This window comes from Myxocyprinus asiaticus, chromosome 27, assembly GCF_019703515.2.
Source record: "Myxocyprinus asiaticus isolate MX2 ecotype Aquarium Trade chromosome 27, UBuf_Myxa_2, whole genome shotgun sequence".
Lineage (NCBI taxonomy): Eukaryota > Metazoa > Chordata > Actinopteri > Cypriniformes > Catostomidae > Myxocyprinus > Myxocyprinus asiaticus.
The window spans coordinates 44,324,507-44,342,494 of NC_059370.1; the positions used below are offsets into that span (position 1 = coordinate 44,324,507).

Genomic DNA, 17,988 nt, shown 5'->3' on the forward strand with positions numbered 1-17,988 from the left:
GTTTTTAATTTAAAGGTTATTAAAGTTTTTCAGTATCATTAATCAGGTGTAAATTATTATCCAGAGGTCCAGACCAATACAAAAACAGCACGGAGATGGTGCTGTCACATGGTACATGTTCCTTTTGTCAACGCTGAATAGGATGAACCAATCACAGACATTTAAAATTACTAAAGGCTGTCAATTGGGCAGAAAAACTAAATTTACCTTAAATATTTTCAAAATCCCAATTAAAGTTAGCTAATTTCCACAAGAGGGCGCATTGAATAGATAAATCATACAGCATGGTTATATTATTGCAAAGAACATTCCTGGCTGTTAAAAAAGAGCATTTCATTTTCAACTAATGTGCATAAAATAAATAAATAAAGTTTTAGTCGGTCCATATTCTCAAATGTTGAGTCAAAACTAAATGGGGGGGGGGGACGCTTAGACAAACGTCTTTGTTTCCCTTTGTTTTTGTTTATTCAGTGTCTCATGCAGGAGCGCTGTTTTTTAGATGCTGTGTCTAGTTAAAAAGAACTTGTAAAAGCATATTGAGACTTTCTGTTAAACTGTATTTGTTGCGTTGTATCTAGACTTTTTTTAGCGCAAGAATGCGATCGATCTGAAGTTATCGTCAGTGCTTGGCACACATCCAAAATTCGAATGCACGGTTTTAGCATTCGAATGTGCATTTCTTTCTTAAATTCGAAGAATATTCGAATTTCACATTTTAATTTGACAGCCCTAATTCTTACTGGATGAGGATTTTATAAATGCTATTATAGATACTGCTGAAGCGGATTTACATTCACAGGCATGAATCCTTGAAATGATCAGTTTTTATTAAAAATAACTATCAAGAAGGGGCCTGTGTATCTCAGCGAGTATTGACGCTGACTATCATCCCTGGAGTCGTGAGTTCGAATCCAGGGTGTGCTGAGTGACTCCAGCCAGGTCTCCTAAGCAACCAAATTGGCCCGGTTGCTAGGGAGGGTAGAGTCACATGGGGTAACCTCCTCGTTGGTCGCGATTAGTGGTTATCGTGTGGTAAGTTGTGCATGGATTGCGGAGAGTAGCATGAGTCTCCACATGCTGTGAGTCTCAGCGGTGTAATGCACAACGAGCCACGTGATAAGATGCGCGGATTGAGGTGAGTAACCGCGCCACCACGATGACCTATTAAATCCATAGACTTAATAGGGAATTGGGCATTCCAAAATTGGGGAGAAAAGGAGATAAAATAATAAAAATAACTGTCAAGCGTAAAAATGTTTTCTACGAGATATAAAATGTTCTTAGATTTAAATGCAGATGAATGGAGGTTTTATGAGCCATCGAGCGCCCCCTGCAGGAATTAAATTTGTCTCATATGACACAGTCAGTGGCTGACAACATTTGCAACTTCAGTCTGTTCCAGTCACCAGTGGCGCCTGCAGCTGTACGGCCATACGCACTGTGCATACCATAAGTGCTACTACTGACCTGAGAAACATTTACTCTCAGAATATATCATAAGTCATGAAGCATGTCCCATATTTCTGTTGGCTGTTTAAAAGAACTAATGTTGCCCTATTTGCAAATGAATAATTCTTTTTGAGTCGGTTCTTTTCGGTGAATTGGCCAAACGGGCTTGCAAAACGGTCTGAATCGATTCGTGATTCAGTACAATTCGTTCAGACCGCTCTCTCACTGAATCATTTGGAGCGGTTTCTCATGCAGTAAAACAGTATCAGGATATTTACGAATACAGTGCTGGATACGGTGTAAATTTACCTACAGTCAACCGAAACAAAAGGCTGTCTTTTTGAGAGGTAACTTTGAGAAACTTATGGGGCACTCAGGAGTCTTAATCCGGCCCTGCTCTTCCAAGCATCTTGCAAGGGAATGCCTTTATGTTTGGAGATTGGAGTAATCAAGTAGGAATATCCCAGTCGTTTCAGAGGTGGAGCAAACTATTACATTTTGATGACAGATTACATAGACAAACATGTAGCTTCTTTGGGAAAATGTGCACTGATGAACCGTTCACAATAAGACAAATGTAAATAAGACCAACAAATGTAAATACAACTAAAGTAAATGGGATCAATGTTGATTTTAGGCTGGTTTTAAAGCAGGGAATATTGTTGAAATAGTGGACTGTTCATTTTCTTCTAAGGGCAAGTTTGACTAAGATCCTGCTGCCACCTTGTGGTTTGAAAATATATTGCAGCATTTTTATATTTCACTAATGTTTTTGCAAGATTAAAGGAATGTTATAAACCATAAACAATAAACAAAATGTTCCTGTCCCATAACCGAAGGTTTCGTGGAAAATGCTTCAATAGAAACAGTGTTAGAAATGCCCATTGCAAACTCGCATCACTTTGAGAATAATCTGAACTCTTGAGGCATTTTAGACCCAAAACACAATCTGAAAATAATTACATTCATAAATCCCTTTTATGACCATATTTAGGAAATGTGGAAATATGTTACCATAGCAACACAAATTAGAGCAGCTGTAGTAGCAGTAGTTTTACATTATCTGCCCAAAGTTTAGATTGTGATAATTTCACCTTCATGTATGACAGAATTATATTCACAATGCTAAAAATGTGCTTTAGTGAGAACAGATGACCTTTCATAAAAACAGCCAGCTACATTAAAGGGGTAGTTCACCCAAAAATTACAATTCTCTCATCATTTACTCACCCTCACGCCATCCCACATGTGTTTGACTTTTTTTCTTCTGCAGAACACAAATGAAGATTTTTAGAAGAATATTTCAGCTCTGTTGGTCCATACAATACAAGTGAATGGTGACCAGAACTTTGAAGCTCCAAAAATGATATAAAGGCAGCATACAAATCCATGTTACCTACTGGGCAGGAGGACAATTTTGAGTAAAAAAGGACTTAAATATTGATCTATTTATTACACACACCTATCATATCGCTTCTGAACACATGGATTAAACCACTGGAGTCTTATGTTTGTTTTGTTTTTATGCTGCCTTTATGTGCTTTATGGAGCTTCAAAGTTCTGGTCACCATTCACTTGCATTGTATGGACCTACAGAGCTGAAATATTCTTCTAAAAATATTCATTAGTGTTCTGCAGAAGAAAGAAAGTCACACACATCTGGGATGGCATGAGGGTGAATAAATGAGAGAATTTTCATTTTTGTGTGAACTATTTATTTAATGTATATTCAGTTTAAAAACGACCCTACAGTACGGCCTCTAAGTCCTTTGCAAAGGCACTAATCTTTGATGACGATAATTTGGCAGTACCTCTGCCAAGAAAATGTTTTGCGTTTATCTACCAAATTATAAAACTTGATGAAATGATACTGCTGGTACTTATCCAACCAAAAACATTATTTGTAAAAAGCTATTTTTATCTTTCATATGCCGTGATGAAAGATGCTACATTATAGGTTGTTTAAATCGGTGTTATTAAATGAAGCATGCAGTTCTTTGAAGCACTAGTACAGATTATTTTCTTAAAAAATAATATATATATATATATATATATATATATATATATATATATATATATATATATATATATATATAAATAATATATTAAAATTCAAAATGATTCTCCAATGCCATCAAAGGAACAAAAAACCCTTTATGGAAACAGTATTGTAAAAATATATTCTTTGATTTACCTCTGTGAAGTTACATTTTACAATTCAAAGAATTCTGATGTGTGAATATTTAAAACAGTGAGGGGTTTTCCATGTTTTCACTGTTTTTTGTGCTCTGCTCTACATATTAACTGATTGAATCAGACACTGATGAGGAACAACAGTTGAGGAAGAGAAGAGGGAAAGTTCAGGCCGGTGATTCCCATGTCTGAGGGAATGTGTGTAGGAAGTGTCTGCCAGTGCCAGATGACTGCAGTGGTCTTCTGTTGATGGTAATAGCAGGGAATTTCAAACGAATGAGAATATTTGACTCTCCCGTTTATACGTTTTCTGTCATGGATGACTATCATGTGTCAGTTTTTCATACAATGTGGGAGAGCTCGTGGGGTGTGTAATTTTGAATGAAACTGTAACTCTAAAAGACAGTAACATACAAAAAAAGATATTTTAGACAATTTTTAAGTTTTACCCATTTCAATTTCCAAACAAACTTCTGTCAAATATAATTGTGATCTTTAAGAAAATGTTATGAACAAAACTTAAAATATCTAGTTTTTTTTTATTTTTTATTTGATTGTTAAATATTACTTATTGAGTTTGATGGAAATGTGTTATTAAATTTCACAAGACATTTGCTGGATTGTTCCATGACATGTGCCTTTGCTTTTTTGGGGTTAAAATATTTGACTTATTTTAATTAACTGCTTCTGAATTCAAGCACTGTTTGTAAATCTCTTTATATAATAGCTGTACACAGTCATGTTCATTTAAATAGTGAAGTAACTACTGTCACTGAACACAGATGCAGATGAAAGTTATGTGAGACAGGGACATTTTGAGGCTTTAAAATTGTCCGTCGATGGGGGAGGCTTGTACTTAGGCCTGTTAAAGTATCCAAATATTAGGCCTAATAATTAGTCACAACATTCCATTAAATTATTTTATATCTATAATTATTTTCCAAAATATGCTAATACAAAAATATAAATGGTGGGATCATTTGCACTATACAGGACAACTGACAAAAAAAAAAAAAAAAAAATTATAAAAAAAAATACCTACGTTTAGGTTACGTTCACTGGTTCAAAAACGTAACTGTGGCTATTAAATAATGCGCAATGCATTGTGTTGAGCAGACGAATGCACAATTGTAAGACGGTTCTAAATCTTTTGTATTCTCCAAAAATTCCACAATATGCATAATATTTTGTAATTGGGAAAGAAATGAACAATAATTAACTTATTTTGTTCATATACTGTAGACGAGCACAGTTATGAACAACGAGGCAGAAATCCAAACTCAACTTTTTTAATTTAAAGTGCACGTTTGTTTCCTCAGTCACGCACAAGAGTGCACGTGTAATGTGAGATGGCCTCTGTAACACATTGGGGATTATCATAGTCATTGATTATTAAATTCTGTAATCGATGCATCAAAATTTTGCATATAATATTGCTGCATTTTTACACCCCTAAATACTATTATTAAGCAGAAAAAACAGTTTCCTATGGGTGTGCAAGCTTTTATTTTGGGTGGCATTTGCACATCATGGACCGCCTGATCTCATGAAATTTAACTGAACATGACAACATTTTTGCAATTCAAAATGTACATGCTGTATAACACGTTTGACTGCAGTTTTCCAGTGAACTGTCCAGCTGGGGGCGCCAAAAGCGAGTAAAATGGTGTATTCAGATGAGGTTTGAGGTGAATCGTTAAAACATACCTCCCTAACCTAAAACTTTTGCCTGAACCTAACCAATAGCATTTTAAAATATAAATGAGATGTTTAAAAAAGACATCCTTACCTTATCAGTGCCTAAATCTAACAATTAGTGTTTTAAAATGCAGAAGCAAAATTAAAAATCACATTTTCTGAACCAACCACTTCATTTCGTGCCTCCTCTTTGACATCGCGTGTCAGCTTGAGTTCATGGCTGATCATGAACCACAATCCTCTGATTCACAGTCCAACACCCTATCAGGTAAGCTACCACACAAGCTAATCATTTTGGAATAAGTGTATATATGTAGGTGAGTCTGTAATACAAGCATTAAAATTTATCATTTTTATGAAAAAAGATGCGTTACAGTAAAACTGTCGATATCATAAAATAGCAGGGTTTGAGTAATAGAGAGAAAAATAAGTCATAATCAGCCATTAAAGTCAAACTTTGAGTGAAAGGGAATAAAACACACAGTTGTAGTGCCTCTAGTGTTCATTTCACATGGAAACTGCAGGGAATTGTACGTGGAGACACGTATAACAAGTTTAGCAAAAATGTACATAGAGTCACGTTTTCACTATGAGACCAGGTTACCCTGGAACACCTCGGAGGGGCACCTCAGCAAAAGGGCAGGGGCTCGAGCCCGTAGAGCCACCCCCCATGCACGTGCCTGTCTGAGAGCATAACAAGGTAAAGTCACACCAAAGATATAATATGTATTTATTTTCATACAAATATAGGTCTATTAGATGTACATATGATAAAAGTTCATTCATGGAAGAACCATGAAGTATTTTTTTATTTTTGTTTGTTGAATTCCTCATTTAAATACGACAAGTTTCTTTGGACCAAAGAGTCAGAAAGTGTAAATGTGAAAAATCTGTATTTCAGTAGGCAGTTGGTTTGCAAAAATGTGCAACTACATTAATTTCCAATAACTGCAATGTAGGTTTAATAGCTCTATATAATCAAAAATAAAAAAGTGACAATTGTATTCAGACATTAACCTAGTTTCCATCCACTTTCTGCACTGTTTTGTTATCGACAAAGTGAAAATGCGCAACAAAATGTTTGCGAAATTTGCCGTCTTCTGCCTGTTTCCATTCAAATGGCCTTTTATTGTTAAAAATGGTGTGTGTGATGACGTCATGCTTAAAAAAAACACTTTGTCGCATACGTTTTGGTTTAGCGCAAAAGAAATCTGCCCTTAATCCGTTTCCATACCCAAATGTGTGTATTTTGCTAATTGTGTACATTTTCGCCTCCCAGATGTCCCACATTTTTTTCCCCCTGAAGTTTTGGTAAAATGGGGAGAGTGTTGAGATAATTCACTGAAATTAGCCAGTTTACGGTCATTTTAATTTCACAAATAAATGCAATCAAAAGGGAGCAGTTGCCCTTCTGATAGGACGGTAATATTGGTCCTGATGTTGCGCCTATCGCAGGTTGCCACCGGTAGTGCACCAAGTAGTGGGGGAAACTTTCGGTCTTAGTATAAGGAGCATCCATCCATGTGTATATGCGGTGTGCACAACTATTAAAGAAACATTGATGCGGTGTAATATCAGAGTTTACATATATGATACATTCCTGATATTCAATAGGCTATTTTAAACAAATAAAAAAATAAAAATATTATTTTTCATTTGTTAATTTATTTAAGTTAATACAGGGAATTTTGCCGGCATTTTTTCAAAAGTAAGCTAAACAATAATTTTACAGAATTGGGCTATAAGTTAGTGTTCAAAAAAAGCACACTGAAGCTTTTCTCCTAGTATTGTGTATTTATTTTTAATTTAAAATATCTTTGTGCACAGAAATGATGTTTTTTGTATTGTGGGCTAATTGAATGGTGTGGAAAAGCAACTTTAATAAATAAACGGATGTCTACCGCAATTAAATGAATCGCAAAGAGTGGCCGTTCATTTGTTCTCCTTGTACTTGCCGATGACCGGTGCATGATACGAGATATTTGTGTTGGCACTCCTGGAAGTGTCATGACACAGATGTGTTTGCAGCATCAGATCTGTGCAGGTATGCCGTTAAGACCAATCCATAACAGTGCGAGTAATGCTTCACGTACAATAAATTGGCTTTCAAGGAGGTATACCGTCGTCATAATTAACACAGGCTAACGATTAGGGTAAATTCTGTCATGCGACACTATAGTTTTACGTCAATGCCAATTTTCTCACAAAAAAAAACGTTTCCAAACCAGTTTTTCATGACATTTGAAGTATCAACAGAGTTAGAGGAAACATATTATGTCGACACTTGCGAAATTTTAGCGATAATTTGCGTTTCCATCAGCTATATTGGTAAACTTTTTGATGTGCAGCACTTTCTGTCGCAAAAAACCCTTGGATGGAAACGTAGTTATTGTGTCTTCCTCTATTTCTTGTAACACAACATAGTGTTTTGTAAATCTTTACCATGCTCCGATCTGTGAGTCAAACTGAGAGAACTGTGTGTTGACAGCGAGGGCGTAGCCAGCAAATTACTTTTGGGTGGGCCACAATAAAAATGGATGGGCCACATTTTTTCCTTAGCAACTGAAAGGTGCCGCATTCAAACAGTTCTTTCACACTTTCAGAAAGCAGAATTTATGCATTTTATAAATATATATTTGAAGTAAAATAATTATCTCTAATATTCTTGGCTACGGCACTTGTTGACATGATTTCACTGCCTCAAAATAACTTCTCAGCTGACTTTTTACAAACCAATATTTACAGTAGATTTGTTCTTAAAATTTCGTTTTTCTATTGATGTGTTTTCGCTTTCAAGTCAAGTCAGAAATCCAAATTCCTTTCAAGACCACATATTCTCTGATTTCATTTGACATTTAAACATGATGATGTCTCACTGTGGAGTTTTATTAGAAACCTATTATTAGAAACATATTTCTCAGTTCTGTGTTTTTGGAAAGTCTTCACCACACAGAATATTTGCATGTCAACAGCTTCTGCAGTGGCCAAACAGAGAAACTGAGCGCTTTTTATTTCAACATAATGCATAATTTTGCACTTTTGGTGCTGCAAAGTCTTTTGTATGGGGTAACATGTTACATTAAACATTATATTATACAATGCTGAACAGATCTTTAGTAAATATATGTAGACTGCTATAGAAATGTACGTAGATGCTAACGTCACAAAATGTTGATTAATGTATTTTTTATATACATTTTTTATAATTATTAGGAAATCTAAGTATTACCTTTACAATTTTTGACTTAATATTGAAAGTTATAATAAAGTGGCACCCTATATCTCATCCCTATACTGTATAAAATAAGCAATATGAATCATAATCGACTAATTGTTTGTCTTTTTTAGATTATTTTGATCAAACATGGAGGAGGAATGGGACCGTTTTTACTTTTCTGTTTTGTAAAACTTTCTCATGGTCAGACATTCATTGAAGTTTCAGTCTCTCCATCAACTAATGACGCTCTTCTCATCAGCCAATCACATTTCAGATCTGAAGATGCCCATTTGGAGAACTGAATCTACCTTCACATCTCTAGAAACCGGAGGCTTTTCTTCAGAAACATCCTGAAAATCGGGTTCTGGTGGCGTTTAAAACCCTGCGGATACCCTGTGAATTTCATTCAGTGTTGGAGCTCCTAAACAAACACACACACCTGTGATGCCAGAGCAACAGAACGAGGCGCTGATTCAGCGCGTGCCAAGCGAAGAGACCATCATGAGCCCGGGATCCTCACGGTAAATACACCTGTCAATCAGCAAGTTTGGGGCACTTTTTTTGATTCGTTTAGCATTAATGCGTTATTGAGAATGGATGTTTGTAATTATAATAGTGTTTGTTGTGGTAGTTATTTAAGCAAACTTTGAACTTTTTCTTTAATGCATGGGGGGGGGGGACATTTGCTCATTTCAGAATGGGATTCAGTATTGTGCACATAATAAAAACACTTATTAATGACAATTATTCATTATTAAACCCATCTCAGTTCTTGTCATTCAACAAAATAGGACTGATGGAAATTAAACTCTGCCTACCAACCAGTGACGTCACAGGCGCTGATGCTAATGATTGGGTGTTGCTATTATAAATATTTGTGCTGTGAAATTAATAGTGCGATTGAGTCATTGTCATCCTTTTTTCATACTTTTGTAAAAGTATAGAATTAAATAGAATCTGTAGACACATTACGTATATTAATCTCTGTGGTGTTATAAAACAATGCTTGATTTACATGCAGAATTGTTTTAATAAATTCAGATCTGTGGTGCAGTTTTAATACATTATAATCATTTAGCTTTCCATTTATATATAAATGGGCCATTGGCAAAAAGCACTGATGGTGTATTTTATATTTCAAAATCAAGATTTTAGGTTAAACTGTATAAGGGAAAGTGTATATTTTAGATGCTGTAATCGGTCACAATTACTTTGATGTTTTTAACCTTTTTTAATCACTTTTTAAAGCCTTTTTTTTTTCGCAGTTAATTACAATAGTCCCTGCTGTGTGGGAAATGAATTTTAAAAGTGCAAATATTACATTTAGTCTCTCAGTAAATATAAGCTCATAAAAACTCCATGTATAACAATTATACAAGAACTGTATTTAATGTTTTTGACCAATTCAACTATTACAGTAATTTCAAAATATGTTCTATGAATTTTGTCACATGTCCAAAAAAAAAAAAAAAAAAAAAAAAAAAAAAAGGATAGCATTATTAAAATAATTGGTAACACTTTATAATAACTACATGGTGTACCGTATTTGTAAAGCATTAGTTTATAGTTAATTGATCATTAATTAATAAATTGTTCCTACATTATTAATACATTAATAATCTACATATAAATAGAATGTTATTTGTTTCTATTTACTTTAGCAAATTATTTATTATTGTTTAATATGTTCATATATAGGCAGTTTGATAATGTTTTTGTTTTTTTTTATCCTTAGTAAACAACTTGTTAATCATACTTAACTGATATATTTTAGATAGCGCCACCATAAGGACTTAAAGCGCATTGGGAATTGGGCATTCCAAACTGGTGAGAAAAATGGGAGAGAAAATAAATAGCATAAATTCATAGTTAATAAATATATTAAATATGTAATGAATTGGATACACATTTCTGCTTAATTAATGTGTTTATTAATGTTTTAGGAACACTTACTATTAAATTAATTAATGCTTAATTAAGGTCGTAATAAAGCACTTACTAATGGCTAGCTAAGCATTGTGTGTGACCTAATCTAAAGTGAGAACTATATATGCCTAATTAAACATTTATTAACATGGTTCAACAGTAAGTATGGCCAGCTGTCCTGGGGCCAGTGTGAGAGTTTCACCCTTTCGGGTCAGTACTGCGTTGTCACTAAATCTTCCGTTGATCTTGTAAATGTGTTGTACATGTGTCTTAGTCTGATTATTAAAGCAGCCTGCAATTTCATTTCAGAAATATCCAGTTCTCTTGTGTTGCACACTTCAGTGTGATGTGTGAAGGCGTTGACCTGCTAAAAACACCACATTATGACTTCTATAATCTGTGAATTCGATTACAGAAAGCAAAACGCTCATTTAATGTGAAGCATGCAGCACATTCCAGACTATTAATTTCATGAAATTGTAGCCTTTTAAACAATCAAACGACCACATAGTGAACTGCTTATCCAGAAGTGTGAAACTTCTGTCAAACAGACAGAGAAACTGACACAGTGATCCATCAAAATAAGTTCGGTTTAAATGGACGTGTGAATTTGAAGAAATGATGATAAAAAATATATATTACTACTGCATAGTAAAAATGTAATATTCATTTTAATAATAATAATTATTATTATTATAAATATTATTACTATTATATCAGGAATAATTATATTTTAGCAAATTTCACAAGCAAGTGTGCTGTTGTACTGAGTGTACTGTAAGTTTTTAATTTATACAGTGATTCTCTGTTGTGCTCATGTTATTTGACCAAAATAATAGCTGTTTTAAATTCAGCTGTGAAGATGTTATTGAAGCACTTTATTTGATCAAATAATTTCATTACTCATATTTTTTATTTAAAAAAGAATCTTTTAAACATGGAATTCAGAAAAAATAAAATGGAAATTGATGATATTTCATCGGGTCCTATTTTTAATGCCTTGCGAACTTAAACATTTGCATTCTCTTTGAAGTAATACAAGTTGTTGATGTATTGATTATCCAAATGGTTTTCTATGAGAGACAAATGTGTCTTCCTGAACAGGGCGCCTCCCGGCCTGAATCCTGAATTTTTGATCAGTATTCAAATCTTAGGACGTTTTTGTCATACTGCAGACATTTGTACATTAAATGCATTTAAAAAATAATAAATCATTTGCTACAGTGAATATAAACAAAAAACTATTTGTATGTAGCTTATTAATGTACAATCAATAGTTTATAAATTATCAGTATATGCTTTACAAATACTTTATACCTTATACATAGTGTAACCAAATAATTTCTTAATGAAAAATCCCTCAAAAATGTTCTTCCTTCTTTTTTTTTTAATGAATAGATAATTAATCTTTCGAACTAAACTTGCTCAGAATAACACTCATAGAAGCCCTCCAATCAAATCAAAATGTGAATGTTTAGTTGAGCCATATTTAACATGAAGAATGTATTATTAAACATAACCCAACACCCAATCTAACAAACATCAGCTGTGGATAATATTAGTTTGTGTTGTCCCCCGTAGGAACTCTAATGGTAAAGCGCTGAAGGTGGCTGGGCTGACGGTTCTGGCGTGTCTTCTGCTGGCGGGTCAGGCGCTGACCGCTTACTTCGTCTGGGGTCAGAGAGAGCACATCAACGCTCTGAGCGACGGACAAGAGAAACTGAAGAGTGAGCTCACCCGCAAAATGTCAGGTACGAGAGAGAGCAATGCTTAAATGTTTTTTTTGTTTTTTTTGTTTTTTGTTTTCAGAAAGCCAAATGACATTCTAGGACCTCTATAAATGCATTATGTTTTGAAAAATAATGATCCTCTCCCAAATTGGTATGTGTCTGATCTTCTGTGTGACAGCTGGAGCTCCAAAGGTGATGCAGCTGCCAATGCAAAGTTTGCCTCTGCTGAAGGACTACAGCGATGAGACATCCGACAAGAAACAGAGCGTTCCCCTCATGGTCAGAGAACGGTGTTTTTAGAGGATTATTACCTTGTGTTTTCAGTTCTCGTATGTAATTCAAATCTCACAAGTGTTGCATCAGTTGTTTATTATCAATGTCTATTTCTCCTTGTTGCTTTCATAGAAACTGCACCCAGCTTTTCTGAACCCGAGACAGGGCAGTGGACTAGTGGGAGGTATAGAACAAAATACACAATGAAACTAGGAATGGGTGTACAGAAGAAGAGAAAAACAATTACTGTAAATTAAGCGAAAAATGGAGAAGAAATGAGAAGTTGGGGAGTTTTAGTTGAAATCGTAATCAAGGCAAATTTATTTTAAGGAAAGCATGAAACGTCCTGCAAAGCAAAGTGAGGTAAAATCACTGTAATGTACGGACTCGAATGGCAAATAGCTTTAAATATAGGGGCAACAATAGTATGGTAAATTACACAAATGTTCAATACATATTTTCATTCATTAATAATAATAAAGTTCATTAGCTTAAAGGAATATTCCGGGTTTAATACAAGTCAAGCTTGACCGACAGTCATAATGCTGATTACCACAAAAACAAATTTCGACTTATGCCTCCTTTTAAAAAAAAAAAAAAAAAGCAAAAAATGAGGTTACAGTGAGACACTTACAATGGAAGTCAATGGGGCCAATTTTTGAACGTTAAAATACTCACTGTTTCAAAAGGTATAGACAAGACATAATGTGTGTTAACATGATTTTAGTGTAATAAAATCACTTACTAACTGCATCTGTGTAATGTTAACAAACCCTAAAATGACTTCACAGCTCCAATTAATTAATCAGAATTAATGTAAGTGCTTTTATAAAAATTATAAACTTCACATTTCTGCTTTTAAACCTTTCAAAAATTGACCCCATTGACTTCCATTGTAAGTATCAAACGTATTAGTGTGGATGTAGCCTGATTGTTGGTAGTTCACGGTTGCCAAGCAACATCAAAATTACATTAAAAAACATCAAAACATAATCTGCATTCACAAGTGTATTTATAGTCAGAGCTATCTGATTGATAAAATAACTATGTATTTAACTCAAACTCATTTTGACAAGCAACGTACATTTTAAATATTGCATAAAATTGTTGAGGATTTTTTACTAAACCTGCACGTTTTGTCAGAAGCTTCTAGACTGATGCCGAAGAGAATTCATCATCCCATGATGAGTATGCCACTGCTGATGGACCCAGAGGAAGAGGTGAAGGGCACACCTGCTGCAGGTGAGACACACACACACACACACACACACACACACCTGATCATGCTGATTTAAAGAAGCTGTTCAGATATGACACATGTGTCTCCCTGCAGCCGTTGAGCTGCAGAGCAAATGTCAGCTGGAGTCGATGAGGGAGGTGAAACCCGGATTCTTCCGCCCTCAGTGTGACGAGCAGGGCAACTATCTGCCCATACAGTGCTGGCACAGTACCGGATACTGCTGGTGTGTGGACAAGGACGGCAACGAGATTAAGGGAACACGCATCCGTGGAAGACCACAGTGTGGCTCAGGTGTGTGTACATGGCTTGCCGTGATTGCACGTGTATTTACTCACCCTCGTGTTGTTCCAAACCCGTGTGACTTGCATTCTTCTATGAAACACAAAAGATATAATGCAGAATGTTCAGAGTGCTCCGTCGCATAATGGCTGTCAAACAGGCAGCATTAAAGTATCACATAAGGAAAGTAGACATTCATTTGAATGCCAAGGGATTTGGATGAAGATATCCAAACAAATTGTGCATCATATTCCAAGTCTTCTGAAGTAACAGACCCAAATTTAAGTCCTTACTGACAATTTTCCCCTCTGTTGTAGCTCTGAAATCACCTGCGTATTTCAAACTTGACACATGGTGATCGTTGACATACGAGAAGGCGCCATTTTTGAATTGAACACAAGTGGTCTTGTAATCTAAATACTAACATCTTCCTATCTCTCTTTTTTATGTTTCTCTTAACATGGACCCACAGCTGACATTCTCGGTGAGTGTTAATTTACAGTCAAATGTACAGTTTGTCCTGGTAATATTAATACTCACACAATGCATCACAAGTAACTGATAATGTGCTAAAAATAAACCGGAATTTTCTGTGATTTTTTTGGTTGTTTTTTACAGCAACCTAATGTACTTTCCCTCTTCTCTCTTTCTTTTTTTTTTTACAGAGTGAGGTCAGTGTTTCTAACGAAGGTCATCTCCACCGACAACTCTGTGAGATCTTCAAAAACATAAAGTCACGGAAACAGTTTCTCCTATCCTGATAAGCTTTATTAACTCTGTCCCAGCGATAATTCAGTTCACGTAGACATTGTTAGATGGGAGCGTCTGAATAATCCCAAAATCGTTCTACTTAAGATCTCTTTATATTTGTGTTCAGAATACATGTGCACATATAATATATCTAAGAGATGTTATTGCTATTCTAACCCTTGTTCTAATGTTAAGTCTTCTATTGTGTAATGTCATTACTGTATACGTGTTCAGAGATGAATATCAGAGTGATTATGTAAATATGAGGTCTGTAATAAACACATGCTCTTTGCAAATGTGACTTGTGTATGATTTCTGCAAGATTTATTAGTAGTGTTTCATTTACGCATCACTATTCCTTTCGTTCATATTGATTTGAACAAACTCCTAACACTGTATTAAACTAATGTGACATCCTATAATATGCTAAGTGATCAGACTTGAATTTTTAATCTGTTGGATGATAAAACTATATCAGAACACCCTAGCAACCACATTGCAACACCACAGAAACCAATCAAAACAGGTAAGAAACGAATCTGGTTAGGTTTCACATCCTCAATTTATACTGACTCATGAACGGAAATTTCCATTCAAATCATTTTCACTTAAAATATATATATATATATATATATATATATATATATATATATATATATATATATATATATATATATAAAGGATGTATATTTTAAGAGCATATAAACTCACTGCTTCACAGCTTTCCATCCACTTGCTCCAGAGTAGCAATGGGTATCAGCAAGAAAATACATCACAAAACGATAATTTTTTATATACTATTCTCAGCTTCATGAGCTACAATCAAATATTCAGGACCAAATACTGATTAAAAGATAATGTATATCATGCAATTGCATTCATACAGTGTTGAAATACCATGCATCACCGCCGTAATCTTTAAATGAATACTCCAATTTGGATGGGCTGATTTGCGAGATGTTAACGGGTCAATAAGGTGATGTGAAAATGCACCCAAAAATGAAAATTCTCTCATCATTTACTCCGCCCTCATGCCATCGCAGATGTGTTTGACTTTCTTTCTTCTACAGAACACAAATTATGATTTTTAGAAGAATATTTCAGCTGTGTAGCTGTCCATACAATGCAAGCGAACAGTGACCAGAACTTTGAAGCTCTGAAAAGCACCTAAGGGCAGCATAAAAGACTCCAGTGGTTTAATCCATGTCTTCAGAATTGATATGATAGGTATAAGTGAGAAACAGATCAATATTTAAGTCCTTTTTCCCCAAAAATCTCTACTTTCACTTTCACTTCCACATTCCTTTTGCCGATTTGCATTCTTTGTGCATATCACCACCTACTGTTTGGGGCAATAATAAAAAGGACTTACAAATTGATCTGTTTCTCACCCACACCTAATATATAGCTACTGAAGTGTCGTATGGATTATTTTTATGCTACCTTTATGTGCTTTTTGGAGCTTCAAAGTTCTGGTCACCATTCACTTGCATTGTATGGACCAACAGAGCTGAGATATTCTTCTAAAAATCTTCATTAGTGTTCTGCAAAAGAAATAAAGTCAAACACATCTGGGATGGCATGAGAATTTTCATTTTTGGGTGAACTACCCCTTTAACAGGAAAATCTTAGTTCCTCAAAAAAGCATCTAGCCATAGAAAAATCTCTGTGTGTTTTCTCAGGTGTTTAGGGCCTTTCGTGCGGTTCTAGAAGAGTAGAGAAGAATGTCAGAGGGCAGGTACAGGTCACTGCTTTCAGATGCTATCCAGGACGCGGTTCATCTGTCCAATCAAAACCTGCAACTGCAGGAGAAAATGCAGCAACTTGGCAGAAGTGAGGCACACTTCTTTCAAATCTCATCCACACTGAACGTTACATTTGATTCGTGAGCAGACTGTTTAAACTGTCAGTTTATATAAATATTTAACTAAATTACATAGCCATTGTGTATTACACCTCCCATACCAACTTTCCAAATGCACTTTTCTCAGGAGTCTCTTTCTCTCTAGCTTTGACAGAGCAGAAAAGCAGTTTCTTATACCAGACGCCCCTCCAGCAGTGAGCACTTCCTGATTGGATGGATATAGTATGGATAGTATGCTAATGACTGGACATAAAATGCATAAAACATTAAGCATAGTTGAAAGCTGAATATTCTCACTGCTCTTTTTCACACAATGGAAGCATACAGTGACCAGGGGCCGTCAAGCTTCATGTGTTATTAACAGTATCATTAAAGTTGTTTACATGACTTGTGTGCAATATTCCAAGTCTTCTGAAGTCATCCGATTGTGTTGTGTGAGGAAAAGACAAGAATTTTAATTGCTATTCACTGAAAATCTTCACCTTCCCTGCGGCTTTCAAAATCAAATTTACATTCATGCATGTTCAGATATGCTACATTAAGACAAGTCCAGGGTAATTATAGTAGTTTTGGACTTTTAATTTACTTTTTATTTCCATTTTATATTCAATTTGTAATTCCAGTTAAGTTTAGTTTTCTTCAGTTTTCACACTTAGCTTTCGTTTTGTAAAGTTACAGTTTAGTTAATTTTTATTTGAGTTTTAGTATTTTATGGCTGCCAAAGCTAAAGCATTTGCTGGTATCATTTAAATATGTGTAACGTTATTAAATTGCTCAGGGCTGTCTTGTGTTATACCCAGTGGTGGTTCTAGCTTGTATGGCGCCCTAGGCGAAACCGCTTCAACACGCCCCCAAAGTTGTTGACCGTGGGGTGGGGGTTTGTTGTGTCTGTGGGTGCCTCGTGCCGCCCCCCCACAAGATGCCGCCCTGGGCAACTGCACATGTCGCCCATGTCTAAATCTGCTACTGGTTATACCTCTATATTTTACAGTAATGGTTTAGCGCTGACTTAAAAGAAACCAGAGCTGTTTTTAATTTTTAACAAACTTTGGATCTAATCTTTTTAAATTATGTGTTACCAGGGTTGGGAGCAACCTCAATTATTTTTAGAGTTAAATATTTTGTCTTTCCAATTTTTTTTTTGTTAAAAAAAAAATGCTAATTAGCATGTGCTATAATTTCCAATGCATCTGTTTTTGCTTAAATCGTGTTTTTGTACTGAACATATACAAATAAATAAATCTAGTGGCATTTTCATGTTGAAAGTTGATAGTTAATGTTTATTTTTGTTAAAAAAATTGAAACATTCTGTTTATCAAAAACTAAAACTAAAATTAATTTCAGGTCATTTTTACTTTATTTCAGTTAG

General features: G+C 34.9%; 1 protein-coding gene across 3 annotated transcripts; it reads left to right on the plus strand.

Moving 5' to 3' along the window:
• The first annotated feature begins 8,860 nt into the window (after positions 1 to 8,860).
• On the plus strand, positions 8,861 to 15,051 carry LOC127418110 (HLA class II histocompatibility antigen gamma chain-like). 3 transcript variants are annotated; one of them, XM_051658499.1, is made up of 8 exons: positions 8,861 to 9,078; positions 12,065 to 12,234; positions 12,392 to 12,492; positions 12,619 to 12,670; positions 13,630 to 13,728; positions 13,820 to 14,017; positions 14,478 to 14,489; positions 14,671 to 15,051. In XM_051658499.1, exons 1-8 carry the CDS (start codon positions 9,002 to 9,004, stop codon positions 14,673 to 14,675), a joined length of 714 nt encoding a protein of 237 aa, XP_051514459.1. In that variant the 5' UTR covers positions 8,861 to 9,001; the 3' UTR covers positions 14,676 to 15,051. The 3 variants fall into 3 exon arrangements, with proteins under 3 accessions (XP_051514459.1, XP_051514461.1, XP_051514460.1); XM_051658500.1 differs by having other exon boundaries at positions 8,863 to 9,078; positions 13,633 to 13,728; XM_051658501.1 differs by lacking the exon at positions 14,478 to 14,489.
• Positions 15,052 to 17,988: the final 2,937 nt, after the last annotated feature.

Bases quoted from the DNA above. Each gene is read 5' to 3' on its own strand.
- LOC127418110 (XM_051658499.1), top strand. From the start codon at position 9,002: ATGCCAGAGCAACAGAACGAGGCGCTGATTCAGCGCGTGCCAAGCGAA. The intron at 12,671-13,629 runs GTATAGAACAAA...ACGTTTTGTCAG, and splicing joins GGGCAGTGGACTAGTGGGAG to AAGCTTCTAGACTGATGCCG. The intron at 13,729-13,819 runs GTGAGACACACA...GTCTCCCTGCAG, and splicing joins GAAGGGCACACCTGCTGCAG to CCGTTGAGCTGCAGAGCAAA.